Raw genomic sequence first — 27,489 nt, 5'->3', positions numbered from 1 at the left:
TATTGCTATCTATAGGTGAAGATACACGTTTTTCTGCTATCCATCAAATAAAATATATCTGACGGATTATAACGTGCTATGTGTATCGGAAAACACCGGAGGTAAGCATGTCAGATGAGAATACCCAAATCGGTAGTTAAGTGCGCGTTAAGTGAAAATTGAGCAAAAAAAAACGCTGAGCGTCTAAAAGCGCTTAGCGTTTTTTAAGTTACAGAATCCGGGCCCTGTACGTAGATAATAGATAAGATTTATTTACAAGACGATGTGTATCAGTTTTTGACAAAATAACATGACAAGCGTCATTCAGTGCGATTTGCTACCCAAATTGGCACATGTGAATGGGTTGCTAGTAAATAAGTTCAGTAGTTTTAGTATTTAGATTTGTTCACACTTAGGTTGGATTAGATTTTTTTGGATATTAGCCTGTTCCACTGCGATCTTTACAAAAATATGTTTTGGTTCTTTTCCGATCTCTAGATTATATTCCCCAGTCCTTGGTTTAACTTGGCGATTGAACATTTCATACTTAGTTCTTTGTGAATGTCCTATCATTGGCTGATATAGAGAACCGTACAATGGATAGGCTGTCGCATTGACATAAAATATGTAGTGTTGTTTCCTCTCCAGATTGACAAACTCTGCACATGGTTTTGCGACAATCCCACTAAGGCAATCACATCAGCTTTAGATGCCTATTAAAGTTTACAATGCCTTAATACTAGACCAACTACCGGTTTGATAGTCTTTTTGTCTTTGGTTATCAGGTCTGCCGTAAATTTTGGCAAATGTTTTACTAAGAACTTTATCGCCTGTCTCTGCCTTGGTGAATATTGCTGCTCTAGTGTTGTCTCTACACACCGGCGGAATATGTTCTTCTGGTAGTTCTACGCGCGCTCACTATCGCGCATACTGTGGGCTGTAGAGAAACCATTTAAGTACGGGTTTGAATTTTGGTTTGGAAATAGTTGAATTTAATTTAAATACGATCATTCTTAACCAAACAATTAAACAATCAAATATTGAAACGAGAATTAAAAAATAAATTATTTATTTTTGCACATCATTTATAATATACAAATCCCAAGCCCAATTAAAAAAACACCGTTCTTTGCCAGTTTTGGACCATTTTTTACACATGTAGTGTTTTAAGATAATACACTTTAGTAGATCTTGTTGGTTGCTAGACTTCTAAAGCAGATATTTATTAAATTCTAGTAACGTAATTGCGACGATCTTCTAGCACACATACTTACACACTATGATTAAAGAGTACCAGAGGCGGCATGTAATTTTGACATTCCTTCACCGAGATATCTAAGTAAAAAAACCGTGAGATGTATTGAAATACTTCGCGCGTGTACTGAAATGTTAATGTAAGTATTATTTAAGTAATTTCATCAAAAAAAAAATTCATCGATACTGATGTATCGACCTACAAAAGAAATCAATAATCCGTACTTACTTTTCTGGCAGATTTGGAACAAAACACAGCCGAGCAACTCTTGATCTTCCCTCTCAATCCGCCCGGTTGATTTCCCCTGCCATTCACTCCACCATTGCTGGTTCCTTGGGGCGTGGCCGGTGACAACGGCTCCACAGAATCGGGTTGGCTGTTTACGCTGTCAGAATGACCAAAGGATGGACCGTTGGCCACGCCCTCCTCCGTAACCAAGACACTGGGGGTGCGGTTACGATTCGAGCTTCTAGGATTAAAAATTGTAGTGATGTCACTGTCTTTCGTCATACTGTCGCTAATATTTTTAGTTTTTTCTTATGTGAAGTAACATTTTAGGTATTATCTGAAACAAGAAATAGAAGTATAATTAGTACATATATACAGGATGTGTATTTTTTTGAATCTTCTTTTGAATATAAATATATTTTTTGGATTTTGGTTCTATGTTATAGGTAGATTCAATCACATTTTCAAACTAAAGTTGTATATTTTTAAATGGAATACTACGATATATATGTCTTTGTTCCAGTGGATTTTCCATTAAAATTTCATTTCAAAAATACAATATGATGTTTTTTTCAAAATTCAGTCTACCCAATTTTGCAACTTTGTTTGATATAATATACAGGGCGAGCCATAACAAAATGTTGTATTTTTCTCCACTATTTTAAATGAAACACCCTGTATTTTGTGTCATAATAGAACAAAGTTTTGTTTAATATTTTTGTTTTATTGAGCATTTTCTAAGCCTAAAGTCGATATTTAATGAGCATATTTTTTTAGCAAGAAGAATATATCATCAAATATATCTAGATTTAAGAGCACCACAAATATCCGTATTTATGAAATCAAAATGAAAGTTAGCAGTAGCACATAAAAAATGTTAGATCTATAAAAGAAGAGAAGAAGCTGAATGTATCTATATTTTTATTATTATTAGAGAAGAAGAAAATACTAATGCGTTTCTTGAGAAATATCGGCTTAAAGGGAGGTTTTCAGAATAGTGTTAATAGAATTATAAAAACACATAATTTCATCCTTATCAATTGGAACTAGTGATGGGAATACCGGTTCCACATGAGTCGCGTTACAGTAGCGACCGTTCCAGAAAAATACTGCGACAAAATAAAGCTATTTTGTAATCGAGGTTCTGGCTTCCACAGTGTCGCGGTCCTCGCATATGCAGTATTTCTTGCATTATATACCTACTCCCAACCAGTGTTGTCAGGTTCTTACAATTGTACCAACTGTTACAACCATTCGTGCCATGCACTTAGGTACAACTGATATTGGAGATGGAGAATTATCCTCTATAAAACCGTCCCAGATACTCGCTTTTGTCAAAGCCCTGGGATTGTCTGATGAGTTATAACTCAAAAAAGGGGGAGACAATAGATCTGTAAAGTCACAGTGATTAACCCCCCTCCCACTCATTTCTACATTCTACCACCGCAAAATACATTTTGTTGAGATTTATTGACTTTTCCACCACCTTTTTTCACAAACTGTAACTACTCCCAACCTTGCCGTTATCTCTGTGCCCGTGTAAATTCATAAATAATTTCATAAACAAATTTGTAAATACAGGATGACTAGAAGAATTTATGACAGCGGCAATACGTTAGGTTCAAATTATAGAAATTAAACTATTAAATAAAATTTAAAAAATATGCTCTATTCCCTAAACTGACGTTGTTTTTATTATTTAAGCACGAATAGATTGACTTAAAATATGTACATGCATTTATTGGTATTCAATACTTTTTATTCGCCATCTATTCAGAGTGAAGAATTTTTATTTTTTCCAATAATAATTTAGATTTATATTCTTCTGATCCACGTTATAACAGCTGTAATTTAAAGAAAAAAAAAACACATTTGTAAGATTTTTCTATCTTTTGTTCTTAAAATATGTTTGATTTAAAAACCTAAACAGTAAAAAAATGACATAATTAGAATCATTATTCCATCATATTTATATAAATACATATGCTAAAATTATTATCTAGATGTATGTTTTTATCTACATATATTTCTTACTCGTGGGAAAATTTAGAAGTAAAATGTTAAACTGCTTCTTGTGTGTATTTTGTTGATAAAATGTTAATGTTCATGTCAGATAATCATAAAATCATTCTTACGTTATTCCCGTATATGTTAGTAAAATGTAATTCTCTTTCTTGTTAGATTATGTTACTTTAATTAGGATTTTCTTTTTAATCAATTGAGAGTGGATTTACAAGTTTCCGATTTTGTTCAATCATATTTTCTTCTTTATTTACTCATATTTTTGTAAAAAGCTTTATTTACCTAACACGCATTTGTTATCAATCATATACCTAAACACACTACTTAATTTATTTGAATTTAATAGAACACCTATGGAGAGCGTTGTTTATAGAACATGGCCGTATATTTTTTAAAATTTTCGATGCTGAGAAATACAGAAATATATTATATTGCAACATAATATATTTAATGTTAAAATCAAGAACAAAGTTTAAACCACTGTCAAAAAAATTCTTTATTGGTGACCAGTTTCGGCAAGTCCAGCCATCATTAGACCTTAAAAATAGATATAAACAATAAAACTTATATAAATTTATAAAAACAAATAACATTTTTATTTTATTTGCTTTTACGTTTCACCTTTCTAACAATGCTATTTTATACAATACCTAGTACATACCAAAAATCGCTATTTCGAAAGTAACGTAGCGACGGACGCACCAACGCCAATAGTAACACCAAATCGTGACAGGCGAAAACGGAACACTAGAAGCGCTCCAGCGACTGCGCGATCGAGATCGCGCGGCGCTACGGACATATCAGTTCCTGATACTACTGTTGGCGACCGACGAAATCGCGACGGCTGGAGCTAAACACGCTATGCGGTTACTACGGTTCGAGCTAACTTCAAGAGCGATTAAAAATAATTTCTAATTTTGTCGTCATTATGATTGTCGTTTTTCAGTAACAGGTTCATGATTCGTTGTGGAGCGCGACACGACGTTACAAAAAAATACCGCTCCAAAATCGCGTTACTCAAATATACCGACACATCACTAATTGGAACTACATCCAGATCTAAATGACTTTATTAATAGAATGAACTTCGCAATGCATACACATAAAACGGGTTCGTTAAAAAAGTTTTGTTTTCTTCAAATCAGTTATGTAAAAAAATATTTGTTTATTTAGTATTTGGAGGACTTTTCAAATAGTATGTCATAAAAAAAATTCTGCGGAAATGCATCCTTTTTGAGTTTTTCAACTTTAGAATAGCTGAAATCAGGGCTATTTTCGTTTACTTGAAATCAGTTATGTTAGAAATATTTGTTTATTTAGTATTTGGAAGCCTTTTTGAATAGTATATCGTAAAAATTTTTCTACGGAAATGCATAATTTTCAGATTTTCAATTTTAGAATAGCTGAAACCAGTTACATGAAAGCATGTTTCTGTTTTTTATTCTAGAAATTTTGACATAGACACGAAAAAAAAACTTCTTGCGAAAGTCATTTATTGATCAAATATTCTAAAATATAGCAAGATTTGAAAAGTACTCTGGTTAGGTTTGTTTTGGTTTGGTTTGGTTTGTTGGTTCATATTTGTTTATTTTCGTTTTTTCTCGGTACGGTATTGATGTCTAAATTACAGTATCTACTAGATTAAGTTCATACATAAGAAAAGTGTTTCGAATGTAAAGCAGGAACACGTTTTCATGTAACTGATTTTAGTTATTCTAAAAGCGGAAAAAAAGAGAATGATGCATTTCCGCAGAGAAATTTTTATGTTTTGTTTTTGGGGAGAATTCTATATAACCCGATAGTTGTTTTTTTATAAGTGATTTCAAGTAAAAAAACTTCACCCCTAAAATCTTATTTTAGCCTGTAAAAGTAATGGACTAGTAAATAAGCGTTAGTATAATTAATACGTGGCAGACAATTCATATAATACTGTACTGTACTACTGTATATAATAGTGGTGCAATACTGTATAGAAGTCTAGTCTGATTTTTTTTATTAAAGTAAATATTTCAGTTAACGTTTCCTTTTTGCTGCCAGGGCTAATCCGGACGGGGCCTACTTTGTTTACGCGGAATCCGAACTGCGGTCCTCGGCCATATCATGGTCAATGGCCTACCGACTTGGCAAGTATCTAATTCGACTTTTTTTCACAATAAGGGGCCGTCCTCTGTCGGAAACACTGCGACCTGTGAGGCCTATTGTGTTTGTCCCCTTTCTATATCTACACCCATTCTCCTATCCCTGTGCCCTGCACTAACTTATGCAGGTCCTTGATAGGATGGGAGCATAGTTCCTCCTGTTCCAGCCTAGCTTTCCCAAATAAAAAGTGTCGCTTGCGATCCAGAGCCTCGCAGTGACATATTATGCACTCCGCTGTTTCAGGATCTTTATCGCAGAGTCAGCAGCAAAGACTTCCTTGATACAGATTGAGCTTGTTCAGGTAACACTTGATTGGTAAATCGACTCTTACTCACGAGATATCCGATCTCATCCGGCCTCGAACCGGCGTGAATGAGCAGTGTGTGTCAATAGATTTTACACTTTTGCCACCTGGACAACAGCACGATACAGAGTTTCGAACCGGTCACCCGTATCCACTAGTATCGCCTTACGTCGCTTAACTTCGGTGTTCTAATGAGAACCGGTATTTCGACGTAGCTAGGCCGTTGCCCTTTTTTTATTAAATGTCCATTTTAGGTATGAGAACTGTGTAATTACAAATTTTATTAAAATTCAGACATTCTTATTGGGTTACTCTTGGTATAACAGGAAAAAAAGAACAAAATAAACACTAAGTTAATATAAGAAAGATGAGTTGCGGTTTTTTCGTGTTTACTATCGATTATCTTAAAAAAAAGTTACTAAAGTGGTAGACCGACCCAATCTGATATATCCGGAAGTTTATAATTTCCGTTCTCTAGAAATAGTTTTTTATAAACATATGCCTTTCTAAGAAACTAATTGGTAGGTACAAGAAAAGTTATATACCAAAAAGAGTTGTAGTACTAAATTATTCTTGATGTTTAACCTTCGATTGCCTTTATTGTATTTGATATTATTATGACATAAAATATTGATATTTTTTTATACATATAAAAATAAAAATTGATTTTTAGTTAACTAAAATTGCTTCTACAAAGCCAAAAAAGTGCTCTAATCAATATAGCCTAGTCAAATTATACTCAAAAAAGTGTTTTGCTGAATTGCTGAATTCGGATATGAAATTTGCTAACAAAATTTCATGACGGAATATGGTTGTAACGTGCCAAAATTTCACTAAACTATTTTATTTCTTTTCTTTAATAATTTAACGCCAATTGATATTATTATTAGTCTGAAATATCGATCAGTTCAATTCAGTAAACCAAGAATAAATAAATCGTACTTACATGTTAACAAAAGTAATTATTCCATCCTTATTTTTAACTAAACATATTTCACACTTAATAACATTTTTTTTTGCAGCACAAAACTAGTTTGATTTAATACAATTTAATATTTATTTTAGCCGAAATAGATAAAATAATTCTTTCCGCCGTTAATTCTGTTTATATACTAAATACGTAGGTTAGAAATTTTTGAATTGAACTGTCAAATATTTATTTATATTTTTATTAACATTAACTATTAGGCAACCCAAAATATACTTTAATAAATTGATTATATATTTTTGTATTTTATTTAATCAACAGTAATTATTGAGCCTATTGTCACTTAGTTAAACTCATTAAATTTATGTTGCTCTATTTTAATTTTTAGGTAGAATTTTCTAAGCATAATTGTCTTAAAAATATCGTATCGATCCGGCAAGTGAGTCATGCGCAATATCTCTAGATTGTTGTTATTTATTAATTTTTGAATGTTTTGATAAGCAAATTTCTATATAACTTTCATTAATCTCGTTAACTTTATTTATTCTATTAATTATATAAATTATTGATATTAACTTTATTTTCCTTTAATATATAACTTTTTCTTCATGTCTTTATTCAGCTCATGGTTGGCAATCCATATTTTATCAAGGGCTCGTGTTTTTATCTGGCTATTTCTTTGTTGCAAAAAAGGTTTTCGTTTTTCTTGGAACTACCTTGGTTTGGTCACTTTATGTTCAGCTAGTGTGAGGTACAGAGGCCTCTCGGTCATTTTTGTCAAGTTTTTGATTTTTACCCTTGTGGGGATTTTCGAGTGTGCCTCAAAAATTACTGCAGCATCCTATCTTACCTTTTGTTTTTTTGGACGGTGCTACGGTTTACCGGTGACGGGATTTTCACCTCAAAAAGCTGACGTGGGTCAACCAAGCGCCCGCCTTTTTTATTGAGCACCCCATTCCATCCAGGGGAAGAAATAATATTAATCACCTGAGGATTCGTAGAAAACCCTGAGTTAGCAGGTAAAGCCTATTTTTTAAATTAATACATTTCTTTCCACTTTTTTTTTTCTTCTTTCTTTTTTTATGGTATCTCGTACTATGAAGAAACTATAATATTATTTCTCCGTAGGGTTTTTTTCGTCGGAGCCGAAGAGTTTTTTGTCTGGACCGAAGAAGTTTTTTTGTCTGGGCCGAAGAAGTTTTTCTTCTGTGTTGAAGACTTCTCTCTAAGCCAGTTTTTTTGTTGGAGCAGTTTTTTTCGCTGTATCCATTTTACTTTTCTGGAGGAGTTGACAGTCGACGGTTGACAGTTGACAGCCGACGGTGTCTGCCCAAGATTGATTTGATTTAGAAGATTTTCAACTATTTGGTATCGTACAATTTTTATTTTTTTCCCTATCTTACGATTTGAATTTCATTGGTGCGTACGAATACTGAACGTAGATAATTTTTTTTAACATTATAATTTAATTAGAATAAATTTTCACATACTTAATTCTGTTGATAAAATAATATTTCATTTTTTTTTCCCTTTAATTTTTTTTTTGTAAATTTAATACAGCTGACACAGTTTCTTTTTGTCTCTATTTAAAATTTAAATCTATTCATTTTTTTTATCGATATCTAAATTTCTTGAACTGATGAATTCATAATTATTAGTTGATTATTTTGATTTATTTATTTAATAATTATATTATTAATTATTATTATTAGTGAATTGGTTTAGTATTATTTATTTGATTTATTAATTTGTTGATTAATTTGATATATTAGCTGAATTTAGTTGCGCTGATATATACATATATATTTTATTTTGTAAATCTTACGTGATCACGAAGGGTACCTAGGTATTTACGTAATTTTGCTACTTGCGTATTGTGAGATATATTTTTCTTGGTGCACAATTTTTTTTATTGATTTATTTAATTTACTATTTGCTATTTGGTATTTTCTATTTACTGTTGCCTATATTTTCCTTTTATATTTCAATAGAGGGTACTGAAACTAATCAGTTTGCATTATTTTTTTATATTTTTCCTTTGACCCTATGTCTACATAATTCTCTAAGATCTTGACTTTTTTTTGTTTATTTATTTACTTTTTTTTTATTTATGTATTTGTGGAACTTGTAAGGCCCTAAATACACCTTGGGATTTCTGACTTTTTTCCGTCTAAAGTCAGTGGCGCTCTTAACCCGCCCCTACTCTCCGAATTTTCTGAGCTAGGGCATAAATTTGTTCGCGACTAGACCCCTGCAAATTCCATAAATATTTATTTTTCTTAATCGCTAACTTAATAATATTTTTTTCTTCTTCGTATTTTTTTTTACTTCTTTTCTAATTTTTTTTTTTCTTTTTTTTTAATTTAAAAGAGCCGAGCTAAGGCCAAAACGCGTGACATGGTGAAAAATGCAAAAATGGGAAAAAATGTTTTTTTTTGTGGTTTTTTGTTTATAACTTTAAAAATATCAACTTTGCGTAAATAATATGTCTATTAAAAATTAAAGTATATACAATTTTCTATAATTTTTATTATTTAAGTTCCTTCACGCAATAAATGGGTGTGAAACAACTTCCGCAATATTTAGCCAGGGGAAATTAAAATTAATAAAGTTTTAGAAGAAAATAATTACCTGAAATCCGTCATTAATATTTTCAAAGCCTCCCAAGCACACTAGAACGACATTGTTGAAGTTGGACACTTACTTCTAATGGATCTATATAGTAAACAACTACATAAAAATCAGACCACACTGAGCGACATAAGGTAGAGATAATACATATCATCTCATCTTATTAAAATATCACATAACATTGCTTCACTGCATGATAGCACTCACTAAGAATCTTCTTTCAAGTGGAGGAGTGGTTATCCAACAAAACCACATATACTGACGAAAAAAGAAATCCAAACGAGTGGAAGTGGAAAAGCACATGAAAAGGTTTTGTTTCAGTTCTGATTCGACCCGGGTTTGATACTGTAGTACATTTCTCTTCAAACACAAGAGAGACTGTCAACGCAATTGTCAATACAGAGGACAGGAGGACTCTAACAACATTATAAATTTAGGTGCTCTATGAATGTAATATTATCCTGTAACAATATCATTTTGCAAATTTTTTGTTGCAATCTTAGTTTTTTATAAAGGAATTTGTATACATGCTTTATGGTATGACTGATGATAGACTCGAGCTGATACAAATAAAACAAACATAATTTTAAGAACAGTAAATGTGAAAACTTCTGAAGAACCGTCGCATTTATCGAGACAAGGCGAGAAATAGCAAAATTAAATCAGGTTTCCACTGGAGGAACACTGAGGAACTTTTGTGTTGCTGTTGTTTGTTCCCTACGTCCACACAAAAGGACCACAGAGGAACATTTTGTTGCAGATTGCCGCAACCTGTTTATAGAAACTGAAACAACAGTAAAAGTTCCGTAAACATTCTTTCCACACAAGGTAACTCATTCTTGCGAATATTTCGTTGTGTTGCTGCAACAGGAAACATGTGTCCACACCAGTGCAGTGTGTGTTTCTGTTTCTAGTTTACAATGTTGTCCGACGAAGAATTGCAGGCAGCAGCAGCTGCAATTGTACTTATTTTACAAAAAAAGTGAAAAAGAGACCGTAAATGTTGGACGAGACCAAGTCTTTTAGAAAGTCACATGGTGTCATCTGAGTTCATTAAAAAAGATGATATAGTATCAGAATGTATTGATAACGAATTTTTGTCGTATGAGTAGTACTGATTTGGAATGGTTACTATGCAGAATTTCACCTTTAATTCAAAAAGAAGATACGAACTATAGAGCTTCTATATCTCCATTGGAACGCGTCCTATTAACACTTCGATTTCTCGCAACAGGAGATTCATGTACTTCTCTGATGTACTTTTCTCAGATGTTACTTTTATCCCGTGGATTCCACAAACACTGGGCATTTCAGTATAATTCAATTAAACATATTATATTTTCTGTTGTCCATTTAAAAGGCATGTTTGTTTTACTTATTATACTACTAAATCAACTGATGATTTGGACAACGAGGCGACGCGACGGCTTCACGACACAAGTTTCTGGTTTTGGAAACAAGCAACAAGCTGTCCACACTATAAAAATACCATCGAGGAACATAAAATGTTTACCAATGTTTCTATATTTCCTTTGATCTTTGCCGCTAAATATGGAAACAAGCAACTTATAGAAACTTTTGTTACTGCAACCGTAAACAATGAGAAATTTAAAAAACGTTTAACAACATTCATAAACAAGTTCCAGGAACAAGTAACATAAACATAATGTTCCTAGGTGTTGTCTTCGGTGTGGACGTAGCTTAAAACTGTTCCATAAAGTTCCTTTATGTTTCTTCTTGTTTTGGCAACAAATTTCAAATGTTCCTCTTTGTTACCGGTTTCCATTCTGAGCGGTAAACTTCAAAAGAAGTTCGGCAACAGTGAGCAACATGCAGCAACAAATGCGTATTGTTGCCGCAGTGGAAACAAACGTCGCGTCGCAACTTGTAACACAAACAGTTATTCGAGTAAACAGTGAACGGTAAACTAGTATTTCAATATGCCGTTTAACTGGACGAATGAATTAATTGTTCAACTGATGATTGAAGATTATAGACGATGTGAGTGTTTATGGGATTCAAAGCACATAAAGTATAAATGTAGAAATGCAAAACATGATGATTGGTTAACAAGGAATCTTAACGTAACAAGCAATCGCTCTAGTAGAGAAATGTTTCTCTAAAATTTCTGTCTTTTTAAAAATTACTACTTATACTACCATTAGTTATTCTTCTCCTAAAAAGTCGTCTTTTTTAAGAACATTGAATAGCTGCTCGCCACCATATTGCTTTCTTTCTTGAGGACTTGGCTTAACCCAACACGTATGCTTTCTTTTCCGTTTTCTTGTGGTCAATACGCCGCAGCTGCTAATGCTATTTCTTCGTCTCCATCCATATTTCTACACTATGTTGCAATTAGGTGGAAACACTAGGTTGCACTGCACAAGTTACCAGAAACAACGTAAATTGTTTAGTCGACTAAGTGGAAACAAAAGTTTACATGTGCTGCTTATAAGTTAAACATGTCGCAAGAAATAGAAACACAGGGCAACAGAAATGTTTCTCAATGTTCCCTCAGTGGAAACCTACCTTAAGATTAACACTTGAGGTGGAAGAAGTTATATGGTGGGAGGAAGAGGAAGAGATACTGGCAAAACGATGTAAAAAGGATGAACCAGGATATAGTGGCATACATCGCTAAAAACGGAAAACCAGGAGCACAAGGACCGATAGGAAGGACCTTCTAAAAATTTATGAAGAGAAAAGTCTATTGAAGCAGTTGACGTTCTGATAAACTGATTTACATAAAATCAAATTTCAAATGAACAATTACGACCTGATGATAGTCAGATTATTATTTAGTTTTTAATAAAAACGAACCCACTTCAACAATATTGATATTATTTATTGACTTTGTAGTTTAAGTTTTCAAGATTAACATTAGATACTTCTGTGATTAATATACCGCAAAATAGCGCCCTTTAGAATTTTGACTTACATGTCATGAAATAAAAGTAAAAGAGGCGCTCTCTTAGCGTTTGTTTGGGTACCAAAGTAAAATTTAGACCGTAATATGTTTTCCTTTCCTTATTATACAGAGAAGACCAGGCTACTTGTAATGCCTTTGCCACCCTATGCTCCTCGCGCTGCTCATCGCCCTACTCCTCGTGCTGTCCTCGCAATGTTGTCCTCTCCGCCCACATTCTGCCCCGCTCGTGTAATTACTCGCCAGCCACTCGTGCTAATATTGCCGCTCCTTTGACTCGCGCCCAAAAAACCGACAAAACAGGGAATGGTTTGCAGGACGAGGAGTATGATATGCAGCATGACGAGTAATGTTGCCACACTACGTTTCTGCCTCCTTCCCTCGCTACTTCCTATGCCACTCGACGTGTGTGTGGCAGGGCCATAACATAGCAGGTTGCCGGACGAATTTGCTTTTACCCGATTACGTATTACGTTCGTACTTGAGATTCACTGCCGGCTGCCGATGCCGGCTGATCAGGCACTAAGCAGTTGCAGTTGTGCTTGGACGGGTCGGTCGTGGCAGACTAGGAATACGACGCGAGGAGTGCCGAGTATTTATTATTTTCATTTCAAGTCTTTACCTTCCCTTAAGGTAACATTTAACATAAAAATACTTAAATATTTATTATTTGAGTGTATTTACAAGCCAAAACTTAAAATAAATAAATTTTCTAAACACAAAACTCATTTCCAAAATTAAGAAATACATCAATAAAATAAAAAAAAAAAATATTACTCTAAATAAAAAAAAAGTTAAAACAAGTGTTCAAAAAGACCACTTTCTTGTGCTAGACAGAAGCCTAGGCGGTCGTAAAATTGGCGTCTGACATTGGCTAACATATTAGGCTAATAGTTTGGAAAGCCTCTCGTATTTTTACTTAAAGCTCATCCAGATTATTAGCCCTATTATGACCATACACTTTGGATTTTACATAACCCCACAAAAAGAAATCATTAGAAGAAAGATATGGTGATCTAGCGGGCCACAAAATTCTTCCATGTCCACTAATTAAACGGTTGGGAAAAGTATTGTTCAAATATTCTTGAACAATACGGGCATTGTGAGCAGGGCAACCATCTTGTTGAAACCAGACATTTGGAATCTTTCTCCCAATAACTCATGAATTCTAGGGACAATCTGCTGCTGTAACAAGTCCAAATACTTTGCAATAGTTAAATTCACCCTACAAAATCACCCCAAACGTTTAGCTTTTGAGGATATTGCGTGCAGCTACCTCAAAATATCTGTGCAAATTTTCCCGAGACCAATATCATACTTGTGCAGGGTTATGACGACTTAATAAAGGAAAACTTGATTTGTCGGTGAAAACTATACACCGAATAAAGTTTTCATCTAAATTTGCCTTTTCCATTACAGATTCACAAAACGCCATACGCCGAAATTCGTCTTCATGAAAGGTATCAAACCAAACCAAACCAAAACCATGAAATAATAGCATCAATATTTAATTTTATTATGTTTTTTAATATTATTGAAACACTTCTTTTAATTGTAACGAAATACTTATATTACAATTAAAGGGAATATGTTAAATCATAATTAAATAAAATTTATCTTGTGTTTATTTGTTGGGATGTAAGTCAAAATAAAACTAAGATTTTTTATTTAGTGTTTTGTTGACGTTTCGACAAATTCGAGTTTAGAAAATTGTCTTCCTCAGGACTACACATAATTTATAACTTTTCTTTAGATTTCTTTAATATGTTTCCATAGACCACAGAGCCAAATTCCTCAAATGGCAATGTGCAGAACATCTGGCAAAAAAACGGATAACAGATGGACCACAAAAATTGCAGCATGGTACCCACGAGAAACTAAGAGACCTAGAGGAAGATCGAACCTGAGATGGGACCATGATATTGTCTTGGAAAAACTATGGACCATGATAGGAAAGCTGCACGTCTTCGTTGGTTGAGTTCTAGATCAAAAATTATAATTTATAGATATCAGTATCAATTGTAGGACGCAAATACGTCAACAATTGATACTTAGTTTAATGACTGGTGGCGCCTCTGGTTTTTGTTTATTTCCAGATATTTTCATTAAAGGAAAATATTGTAAAGGAGGATGATTTATGTTTATATGCTTCACAAGCAAATCTCAGATACTATTATAATATTTTTATGATATCTCAATAATATAAAAATAAACGTAGTAATTTGTAATACATGTTTTAAACAAAGTTGTAGAAAATTAATTTGTGCGAATGTAGATAATACCAAAACAAACATAGTAAACTCTGTATATTTGTTGTAGTAAATTCAGATTTTATGTTTCAGAAACTGACATTAAATTATGCTTGTGACAACAGGAAATCCATAAACCTTAAAATTGTGTCGTAAAAGTTTGGAGACTTGATTTTTAAAAATGTTAAAGTATAATAAAATTAAGGAATGTCTTTATTTTTATGATAGGTATTTTAAAAACTAACGAGAATTTTTTACCATATGGCCTATATTAATTTATGAATTATTTGTACCATTTCATTTTTCTATATTTTATAAAATTATGTATCGCATATGCATCAGTACATGTAAACAATATATGGCTGTTATTTTTTAAATTATTCAAAGAGCACAACATATAGGTGTATGTCTGTAAACAATAGAACATGCTATAATTCATAACTTATTGTGCTGGTTTTACCTCAGAGATTCATTATTAATGACAAATGTTTGTTTATCTATGATTTTAATAGATACGCTGCGGGATTATGTATAAACTAACATATTCATTAGATAGTATGATTTGGACTATGTAAACAAATATCCATGGTGTTCTTTGGTTTTTAAACCAGTTTTTATTGTTTTAAATATGCTTTTAACCTCTAAGTCGGTATTTTACCGTATGATCGAATAAAAGCGGCGTCAGCGATGGCTATATAAAAAGAAGATCGCTGTCAGGTTATAGATCATACCAAATAACTTTTAGTCACGTGATTAAGCTTACCCGGCACAGCTTTGCCCACTTTTACATATTTTCTTTTAATCAATATATTTAGGGAAACGAAAATAAATTAATTATAAGTAATATATAGACAGTTATTATTTACATCGACAAAATTCACCTTCTTCAGTACTTAAGGGACATAAGGGCCATTACTACCGCTTTCCCGTTCAACATATTCTAATACGGTAGGGGTGAGTTTTTTGCAACGGCTATTAAGCTGATGCGGCATCTTGTATACTTGTCACTAAAAGCGGTTCTAAAAAGAACAATGTTAGACTGCACGGTCTGCTAGTAAAACATTTTAAGCTTACATACATTTTAAGCTTTTAAGTATCACAACACAATTCATTTAAACCAAAAATTCGTAATACAAAACTAAAAAACTGTCAAAACGAATGACAATGTCAGGAAATAAATAAATAAATGTAGCAATTTTATATTTTTTACAGCAGAGCCAATCTCCCTTAAGACCGCAATGATTATTCCTCTGCATAAAGGAGGAGATAAAGATGAAGCTTCGAACTATCGCCCAATTGCACTCCTGCCCACATTATCTAAGATCATTGAAAGATTGGTTAAAAAAAAGTTTCTATCTTTTCTCCTTAAATATAAAATACTTACTAGCCATCAATTTGGATTTCTAAGTAACAGTTGCACAAATGATGCTATGTTCGACCTTTTTAATATTGTACACTTTAGCCTGAATAATCATCACTCTACAGCTACAATTTCCTGTGATTTCTCTAAGGCTTTAGACTGTGTAAATCATAATATCTTAATTAACAAATTGCAATACTATGGATTCAGGGGAGTGCCGCTCGAATGGCTTAAGTCATATCTTGGCAACAGAAGGCAGCTTGTGAGGATTGATACGTCTATGTCTTCTTGTAAGCCTATAGAATGTGGTGTCCCTCAGGGTTCAGTACTTGACTCTATTTCGTTTCTGGTGTTTATCAACGACATTGCAAATCTAGACATCAGCGGTAAAATCTGTCTCTTTGCGGACGATACTAGTTTCACTTGGAGCGGCCCAGCTGTTACGGCACTATATATCCAGTATTATATCCAGTGACTTACGTACCAATAAATTTTGGTGCGATTCTAATCTCCTATGCCTCAACCTATCAAAAACTAAAGTTTTGTCATACAAAAGTACTATACAACCTTTTGTACTTAATAACAGTATTGACGTCGTAGACTCTGAAATTCTTAGGATTTGTTTTAGACAACTCGTTAAAATGGGATTTTCACATCGAAGCTCTATCAAAGAAACTAAGCGCTGCCTGTTTTGCACTAAGATCAGTTTCTAAGGAACTTAACTTATCAACCTCTAGAATGGTCTATTATGCCCTTTTTGAGTCACATCTTCTTTATGCCCTTCCATTCTGGGGTACTTGCTGCACAACAAAATTTGATCGTGTTTTCAGACTTCAAAAGAGAGCAGTTCGATATTTATTGGGACTGAACAGTAGAACTCACTGCCAGAATTTCTTTAAAAATTTGAAAATACTGACTCTTCCTTCTTTATTCATTTTTGAATCCGTTTGCTTAATCCGCAAGCACATATCTGCTATTCCCGAAAGGCCATCTCATAACTATCCACTTAGGAATGCAGAGCACGATCTTTATCTGCCAACCCCGAGCTCAGAACTAGTTAAGGGTTCAATACTGTACAATGCCAAAAAAATGTACAATCATCTGCCTTTGAATATCAAATCGCTTTCATTCTTTCCCGCATTTCATAAAGCTCACAAGTATTACTTACTGGAGAGGCCCACATATGCGGTAAACGACTTTTGTTGGTGTTTAATCATAGAACAATTTTGAATTTTAAAATTTTGATCATCTCACACACTGGTCAAAGGTCAAGTATTTAATATTTTATAACTCATAATTATATCTATTTACTGCTTACTGTTCTGCAATTGTCATGTATATGCTATTTATAATTTTAATGACTTTAATTTTTTTGTATTGTATGATTTGTATTGTGTATTTATGTTGTTTCTATAGCAAAATAAAAACACTAAATCACCACAATACACCAAAACACTTTACTTTTACACTGGACGTGCGTTTCGCTAATCATGTTAGCATCATCAGCAGATGATTATAAAAGTGTTTTGGGGTATTGTGGTGATTTAGTGTTTTTACTTTGCTGTGTAACACCCTCTATTTTAAACCTTTTATAATATATTATATTTTATTAAACCCCTCTATTAACACCCTTTATTTTGCTGGGTTCCAACCCTCAACTGTAATTGTTTCTATATTTAAGTAAAGAACTACTGATACATTTCTTTAAACTATTAGACGGACAAAAACTAAATAAGCAACAAAAATATATATATAAATGTATTTATAAATAATATTTAACAAGAATAATACGTCCTAGGAACACCTATTCATAATTTTTGTCGTTTCCTGGAGAGCTGCCAATCTTCCTTAAATTAGTTACGGCTTACTATCGCATAAAATTGCAATAATAATTATCATAAATGACTTATTCAGATATTTAAATGCGAGGGATAGCCTGGAGATAAATGAGTATTATGCGTTGAGAATTTTTTTCGCTTTAGTCTGCTTTCGCTTTAGTATCTTATTAGCATAAAAATATTTTATTAAAATTGTATTAAATTGTTTTTTGTATATAAAGTCAGTTATAAATTAATTGAATTTGGGAAAAAACTTTAGAGTAAACAATAATGAAACAGATTGCTTTTAGAGTATCTAATATCAAAGTTTACTAGACTGTTTTCAATTTGTTTGGGATTGCTGCCTACGGAAATTATAATTGAGTATTCAGACATTTTAGGTTCACGAATTGTTTGATGTCGTTAAGGGTATAACATCTTCCTAACTAAATTAGGACACTTTTAGGAGAATAGATTGAACATTATGGACAGCTCTATATTTTTGAAATAATTCAACTGTACCTAATGCAACTAATAATCATAAGCACTGTTTTGAATAGATATACAGGGTGGTCCGAACTGTATTCCGGAAATTTCGGCAGCATATTTTGCAGATTAAAATAAGTAAAAAAGTTCGTATAAATGTATGTCCTAAAATGCTTAGTTTCGGAGATACAGGGTGTAGAAGTTTCATTTTTATTTCGATTTCTTTCGAAATAATTTCTGAAGTAACGTCAATATTTGTATAAAAATTGGTGTCTAGGAGTTTTTTGACATGAGAAATTTGATTTTGATGTCAATATGATTCCTACTGGTAGAGGGCGCCACCTACATGTGTTTTAACTGTTTTGAATCATAATAACTTTTTGTCCGTACCTGTATAAAACTGCCGAGGGAAAAAATATACATCTCTATGACTTTATACGTAAAAAATACCTCTTTGTAAAAATGGTTACGAGCAACCGTTCTCAAGATATTTAGAATAGAAATAGTCAATACATGTTGGGTAGATAGTTATTTTACTAAAATAATAAATTTGGAAAATTTTTATTTTTTTTAAATCAATCATACATTTTTCTGCAAAAAAATGATGATAAAACAGTTTCTGTTGAACTTTACGGTACGGACTGTCAAACGGCTGTGTTTGACGGACTTTTAGGTACGGACGAAAAGTTATTATTCTTCAAACCAGTTAAAAATATATAGGTGGCGCCCTTTACTAGTAAGAGTCATATTGACCTCAAAATCAAATTTCTCATGTCAAAAAACTTCCATACACCAATTTTCATCCAAATATTGACGTTACTGCAAAAATTATTTGGAAAAAATCGAAATAAAAATGAAACTTCTACACCCCGTATCCCCGAAAGAACTTTTTTACTTATTTTTATCTGCAGAATATGCTGCCGATAAAATATGCGGAATATGCTGCCGATTCTGCAGATAAAAATAAGTAAGAAAGTTCGCATAAATGTATGTCCTAAAATGCTTAGTTTCGGAGATACCGGGTGTAGAAATTTCATTTTTCTTTCGATTTTTTCAAATAATTTCTGAAGAAACATCAATATTTGGATGAAATTTGGTGTGTGTGAGTTTTTTGATATCAGAAATGTGATTTTGATGTCAATATGGCTGCTACTTGTAGAGGGCGCCTCCTACATATTTTTAACTGGTTTGAAGAGTAATAACTTTTCGTCCGTACCTGTATAAAACTACTAAGTATAAATAGTATATTCAACAACAAGTTTCGAAAACGTCGTTTTGCACACGAGTTCAAAGCAAAATTATATAACCTAACCTAATCCGATGAAGATTTCTTTCCCACATAGCTTTATGTACTGCTCCAACCCATGTTGCTTTTGGCATTCATTTTTCTCTCCTTTCTGATGGTATCTATTTCAGTACTTTCTTAGGTATTCCTTTTTTAGGTGTTCCTTAAGTCCTCACTTATTTTTTCTGCATGCCCATAATATACCAGCTGTCTTCTCTGTGTTTCATCTATTATCCTTTGCTGAACATGCATACTTTCCCTTGCCTTTATGTTTGCTACTCTTTCCATCCTTGATTACCCCGAAGATCTTCGCAAAAGGTCCATCCATAACAACGACTAGGCCATTGTTTTCATTCATTTGCGTAGTTTATGACGGTATTAGTAACATAATAAAATAAAATTGTTTTAAAGTGTCATACTCAACTTCCTGCAAATACATAACCAGCATTATAATGAATATGTAAAGTCTTATACCATTAATGTCTAATCAATTTATAGCTAGAACAATCTGGACTGGACGCACGAAATCCATATAATACAACATTGACAACAATAACTGTCTAAAAATAGTAGCTATTGTAATAACCGTGTTGCTCTCTTGAGAAAGCACATTAATTTCTAAAAGCGTCATAATCATACACAATTGATTTTACTGCGAGGCTGTTTATTTATTTACAGTGTCAATATCGTAAGCAAATGGGATGGTGTATTTATAGATATAGAAAAGTTCAAGGGAAAAGGAAATAAATAATTTAAAAAGGTAGTAATGTAGACTTTTGTCGTGTATGCTGCTTTCATGTTCGATAAAATTTAATATAAAAATCGAAGTAAAGCTAGTTTTGTATGTAAGTTTTGTGTTTCAGATTTATGTCCGTAGAGTGTAATAAAGGAATCTCTTGTGTTACGTTCAAGAAGTTTGGAAATATCATGTTTGAAGATAAAAATATCAGTAGCTCTCTCTTATCTGAAAAAAAAAAAATTTGAAACTGTAAAAATGTCAATAAATCCTTTTAGGTAATACGGCGATTTTAAAATTGTGTTGTTTGGGTACCTTTTTTGATGTTTTGTCCAACAATATTTAGTAGACGATTTTGTTCATTACTTTAAGGCATGTTAGATATAATTAGTGTTTTTTTTTTAAATTCCGACATGACTACCCTTGTAGCTCCGATTCCACAAGATGCGGATGGCTAAACGTAAACTTTCACTCCTTGCGTCCGCTCGGTCAGTGATCGTCATTCAATCATCATCTGCCTCAAAAGTCTTAGGGATCCTAGGATAACGGCTTTCTGCATGTTGGTGGCCAGATTTTCGGACGACTCTACAGTTTGGTATTCTCTGTAGTTCTGTTATTAAAGTCTTTTGTCTCATCGAAAACTCCGATAATAATTAACACTACGAGATGCACGCCACATTCAGGATAGAGTCTGCGTAATTCTCCCAGTAGCTGTTGGTATTTGGCTTTCTTCTGTGTGTTATGGTGGGAAATGCGCAATTCTAATATATTCGGCAGTTGCCATTCTCCACCACCACCTCAGTGTCGTCCAAAGCAAACGGCGCTATCGCATCAATGCCGTATCGGTGCCGTAGATGGTAGTATAGAGCACACGTAACGCTGCGTTGTGCCGTTGGATGTAGGTGGTAGCAGCGTGTACAGGGCAAGAAGACAATAGGTGCATCAAGGTCTCAGGGTGTTGTTTGATAGACTAAGGTGGTAATCATAACATCCTGGCAGACAAAACAAGAATCATTCAATTTCAGACTTTAAACCAGCCGACTTCAAGAATGAAAACGTTAGTCTTTTAGATAGTTGAAGTGCTTTCATATTTCTGTAGAATACACCATGTTGAGGTCTGTTGATACGATCATCCAAGATCCTCCCTTGTTCTGCTATTCTTATCATGGAATTAACGGCCTGTGATCGAAAATAAGTTTTAATATAAAATTTTGCTAAGGCCCAAATCTACCTGCTACTCGCTCTGCTGCATTAAAAAGAAATGCTCCGATATTATAAATCTCGTGATCCCGAACAAGATGCAACAATGGATCTCTGCTGTCAGCGACTTTGCAAGCCATCCCCAAAACAAGCCGATCATGTAAGTATTTCAAACTCAGCAAGCCTCGTCCTCCCTGATGACGTGGAAGGTACAAACGAGAAACAGAAGACCTAGGATGAATACTTCGGTTGAGGTGCATCATTTTACGTGTGGTAATATCCAGATCCCGCAGTTGGTCACGTCTTCACTTCACAACACTGAATGAGTACAGGAGAACGGGAACCGCCAGCATATTTGTTGCAGTAACTTTATTAATTCCTGATAATTCGGATTCTGAAATTTTTCTTAAACGCCGTCTGTATTTTGTCCTGCGTCTGATGTTGGTTGACTCCAATATAAGTATATGTTTCACCTATTTCTAGATGTCGTAAAATCGATCCATCGACAAGCTGCTCATCTTGCTGGTTGTTTCCATATCGGCTCGTATCTAGCCTAAGAACTGCACACTTATCCAGTCCAAACTTTTATTATTATTATTATAAAAATAATTATTTTTTGAAAAATGCCATTGGGTTTATAATTCAATAGGAACAAGCTCCTCAATGGATCATATTTTGTAAATAAATTTGATTAACCAACAAAAAACTTCTTCTCAATGTACACCTCAGTAGATTAAAGCTAAGAAGCAACGGCGAATGGAAAAAAAGGAGGACCTAATAGGTTATTTGTAAGAACATTGAAAAGAACATAACACATAACATCGAACCAAAATTTTAGGTTAGTTGGTCTCTCTATTTAAATGAATAAGCATGGATCGGCTGAAGATAGTGGCGCATCTAGAGATTGAGTTTGGTAGGGGCAGTAAGTGTTGAAATTAAATTTGCGCTAAAAAGTATTGTCACTATGGGAAAAATGAACTTGGATAGAAATAGACTTGAATTTCTTTTGCGACAATTTTAATCTGGGAGGGGAAATTAACCACATTAACCCCCCTTCTCCCGCCCGTATATGCGTTTATGCGCTCCTGGCTGGAGATTGAACTCACTACTCTCACGCAGCAACAAGAAACAACACTTACTGCTGAGCCATAGCTGCTAAATTTAGTTAATTACAAGGTAGGTAAAACAAACAATAAATGAAATCGGTTTGATTGCTAAGTTGTCGTTGCGTTAGACTCAACTTTGTTCCTATCTTCTGGAAGCTCTCTTTAATTTTTACTTTTTTTCGTCTTTTTTATTTTATTTATTCCATTTAATCTCGTAAATTACTTTATTTTAAAAATTTTTCTATGTAGGATGGTTTTTCTATCAGCGACTATATTACTTGGTCTATTATCTCCAATCTTATTATAAGCTACCACGTGAACGAAAAAAAACGGAGTCAGATATGGCATGGGAATGAACATTGCTGCCATTTTGTACGTAAAATTATATGGGGAATATTATTGATAGTCATTTCTAAGCCATTCAGACGCAGTTTGTTTTTTTTGCTCATGCGGTATATATAAATTAAAAGTATATTAGGTTCGTGGATAAGGATCCACATTAAAATGTGTGTCCGTTAAAGATTTTTTAATTTTAACTAGCCATAAATTATTCTCAATACAGCTAGATATCGCTATTTTAAATAGTTTTTTTACTTGCTATTGGGGAAGAAGCACCTTCCAAAACGTTAAGATTTTTTTTGTTTGAAAATAAAGTAGTGGAACGAATTTTAGAAACAATAGAAGTAAACAGAAAAAAACATTTTTTTCTATGGGATTATTTGAAAAGTTTTCAATTATAAATTAAATTTATATTATTTGTAGAAAAATTCTAAAATATTCATTCCAGCCTAAATTAGATCAAAATTTCAGCTCTATTTAATATTGCCTCTTTGTGCAATATTCCCAGGAAATATTTAGATAAACTAACAATTTGAATATCAATTGATGTATGCCAGATTTCCAGAGAATGTATTATTATAGTTCCATTTGCATAGAAATGTACGGAATCTGTGTTCAAAATCGAATCCCTTTGAAGGGATATACGGTGAAGATTTGTAATATATTTTAGACAAAACTTATACCACTTTACAATAAAGAAAAGCAATATGTCTGGAGTGATAAACAAATAATACAGTTGGTGTTGGAACCTTTCGTGTTACTACTGCAGAATAAAATACTAATTTAGTACTAGGAGACTAGTACTGGGAGAATTGTCAGATCAGGGGCTTGGAACACCCTCAAAAAGGAAATACCACTCCTGCAACTCCCAGTGGACGATATGCCAAGAACGTACAACTTTGAGAAACATCTCAATGTAGTATTGAGCAATAAAAAGGATTGGAAGAGAGAAACGTCTGCAGTTAAAAGACTATACCATAACTTGGTATACTGATGCTTCCAAAACCAATACGGGAACAGGGATCGGAGTATTTGGGTCGAGAACTAAATACTCCGAACCAATGGGCACTTACTCTAGAATCCTACAGGCAGAAATCTACGCTATCGAAAGATGCGTACAACTTATCTTAGATAGGAACTATCGGAAGCAAGAAATAGCCATCTTATCTGATAGTCAAGCAGCGTTAAAAGCGATCAACTCAGTATCAATCAATTCGAAATTGGTCAAAGAATGCATAGGGAAGCTGAATAAATTAGGCAAATAATACAAAGTCCTCCTACTCTGGGTGCCTGCTCACCAATGGATAGAAGGCAATGAAAAAGCAAACGATCTAGCTAGAAAAGGAGCGAACACTCCACTAACTGGACCAGAACCGTTCTGCTTTCCAAGTGGTAACCAACTCAAGGCGGAACTCAAGAACTTGGAAGATTCCATCCGCAACCTGGAATGGGAATCTTGCAACGGTCTAAGACACTCGAAGAAGTTTCTGATGGCTTATGATCAAGAAAAATCACAGATCTTCCTGGGTTTAAGTAAGAACAAACTTCAGATTGTCACGGGGTTTTTAACAGGACACTGTCTCCTCAATGAACACCTCAGTAGATTGAAACTAAGAAGAAACGGCGAATGCAGATTCTGTGGGGGAAATGGGGAAACACCAGTACACCTCATCACTGAGTGCGCCGAGACGACAACCATTCGTACCATGAACTTTGGTACGACTGATATTGGAGATGGAGAACTACCCTCTATAAAACCGTCCCGTTTTGTTGGATTTTCCAAGTACTGTTTCGCAGGTTTTATGAATCGCCTCTCTCAGTTGTGTCCAGTCTTGTTCAGCATCCACGATTGAGATTGACATTATCGGTGGAAGTGATTCTTTGATAGTTTCCCGGAGGGCGTCGGCGCGGCGGTATCGTTGTCCTCTAGACCCGTACGTTCAGTTTGGTCATGTAGTTTTGCTTTTTACAGTGTGGATGTTTGGGTTTTAACTGGATTTTCATTTTTGAAATTAAAAGTCGGTGGTCAGTGCCACATTCGGCATCTACTCTGGCTTTTGTGAGACTGACATCTTTTAGATGCATCCTTCGAAGGATTACGTGGTCCAATTCGTGCCAGTGGCCTGATGTAGGATGTTTTCAGGTACCTTTAAACTTGTCCTTCAACATGAACCACGTATTGGTGATGCAAAGATTATACTCTGTGCATGTTGTTAATAAGCGTTCACCATTGCTATTTACGTTTTCCATTCCAAGTTTTCCCAATACGTCAGGCCATATTTCCTGTTGTTTGCCGACAAGGGCATTAAAGTCACCTAGCAAAATGATTCGTTCGTGCTTTGGAATTTGTTGAAGTGCATTTTGCAGAGCTTGGTAAAATTTATCCTTATCCTCAATTTTAGCGTCTAGGGTAGGAGCGTAGGCACTTATGATGTTGACGTAAGTTTTGTCTGATATGGGCTACCTTAGGGTCATAAGACGTTCGGAGACACCAATAGGTACTTCTGTTAATTTGGTGGCGATTTCGTTTTTGATTACAATGCCTACGTCATGAATTCTCCTGTCTATTGCGGGGTGACCCTTCCAAAAGAAGATGTAATGCTCCTCAGTGAGACTACCTTCATTCACAATTCATCAAGGATTCCTTTTTAAATTGTTAAGTGGCAGTCAACCACTAGGAAATAAAACGTTAGTTTTTCGGAACCGGCTTTGATTATTTGTCGTGTTACGCGTGCGTAGTGAGTCTGTTGTCTTTTAAGTAAATCCCCGACTCCCTTATGTTGGCCGAAAGACAAAGGAAAGAAAATTATCTCGAATATATTGAAGAATAGTACCTTAAAATCCTCCAGCTTTTAGCTTATGCTATCGATATATTACAGAGTAGTCAAAACACATCACCTCTTTTTAATATATACAATTCGATGACATCTAAACTGTAATGCTAAAAAAACATATTTTATGCGTTTGTAGTTGTTCTGAAAATTAACCGTTTTGTTTTATGTTGTTTTAGTCTCATCTGTACCTACATACCCCAGTCAAAATAAACAAAAAAGGGGGTTAAATAACAATAATTCGCATGGGGCTGAAAATTGGTACAGGTCTTAAATATACTATTATAAATGATATCTGAAAAATCCCCACCCCTCCCATGTCTGCTAAAAGAATTATTCAAGGTCAAAAATGAAAAATTTGTTTTTGCTTTTTTCTTCTAAACGGTAAGCGCTATCGCAAAAGTACCTTGAAAATTATTCATTTTTTTTACTACCTAAAACAAATTCCTTTACTACCTAAAACAAATGTTGTAGACCATTAAATTTTCTACAATAATGGTTCTTATACTTTTTTCTTACGAAGCACCATTCCTGAGATATGGCGATTTCAAAAGTTGAAAAACTCGTATTTTTAACGTGGTTTCCCCTGTAGGCCTAGTCCACGATCTATTGTAGTTAAGTTTTATTTCACGTTATACTATTAATTTTAAAAAACGGTGCTCTTGGTAATGATTATAGTCGAACGGATTATTGTTGATTTTGGGAGAATTTTAATCTGAGTGGTAATCTTCAAATGATACTTCAACAGTAATGTCTTCTTCGCTTTCTTCTTTCTCATCTTCTTACGGAATATCTGGAAATCCATCTATGACAGATGCATCAGTTGTTTCCTCATCAAAATCCTTATCTGTATTTAAGTCAATATTGGAGCAAAACTAACCTTGACAATTAGTACATATTGGTGTACAAAACAATTCGACTCTTTTACAACCACAGTTTGCGCTACAACCCTTTTTGCAATTGCAAAAAATTGTGTTAAGTAGTTTTTCTGGAGCAGGTGGAAGTAAAGTTTTAATCAGCTCCAAAGTATTATCTATAAATTTCCAACCCCAGTCTTCTGAGTTCAGTTGATTGCCTAGGCACAATTGAACTTGATAGTACACACGATATAATTGTTGACAGGCAGAAGCAGATGTTGGAGGAAGACATGAAAGTTGTACCATTTTATTGTTCCGTTTATTTTTAACAAAATTTAAATATCTCTACTTGTCTATAGAATCAATTTTTTTGGAGCATTATATATAGCACGAGCCAAGCGAATTCCACTTGTGATGGTGACTTGTGGAGAAGAGTCTCAGAGAGATTAAAATTCTCTCAGAATCAACAATAATCCGTTCGACTATAATCACTTCCAAGAGCACCGTTTTTCAAAATTAATAGTATAATGTGCAATAAAACTTAACCACAATAGATCGCGAGGCCTACAGGGGAAACCACGTTAAAAATACGAATTTTTCAACTTTTGAAATTGCCATATCAGGAATGGTGGTTCGTAAGAAAAACGTATAAGAACCATTATTGTAGAAAATTTAATGGTCTACAACATTTGTTTAAGTTACTTTTGCGATAGCGCTTCCCATTTAGGAGAAGAAAGCAAAAAAACATATTTTTGACTTTCGACCTTGAATAATTTTTTTAGCAGACGTGGGAGGGGTGGGGATTTTTCAG

At 33.9% G+C, this 27,489-nt stretch overlaps 1 protein-coding gene across 1 annotated transcript in view; it reads right to left on the bottom strand.

Moving 5' to 3' along the window:
* LOC115886867 (putative thiamine transporter SLC35F3) overlaps positions 1-27,489 on the bottom strand; it is an 84,872-nt gene that overhangs the window by 50,487 nt on the left and 6,896 nt on the right. The window contains exon 2 of the mRNA XM_030906191.1: positions 1,463-1,799. Coding sequence (XP_030762051.1) covers positions 1,463-1,744 — 282 coding nt within the window. The 5' untranslated portion in view covers positions 1,745-1,799. The remainder of the gene's footprint in view (positions 1-1,462; positions 1,800-27,489) is intronic.

This window comes from Sitophilus oryzae, unplaced genomic scaffold, assembly GCF_002938485.1.
Source record: "Sitophilus oryzae breed Bouriz unplaced genomic scaffold, Soryzae_2.0 scaffold_499_pilon_pilon, whole genome shotgun sequence".
In the NCBI taxonomy this organism is placed as follows: Eukaryota; Metazoa; Arthropoda; class Insecta; order Coleoptera; family Curculionidae; genus Sitophilus; species Sitophilus oryzae.
Note: the sequence above shows the minus strand (reverse complement) of the source record. Positions and strands in the feature narration are given on the sequence as shown.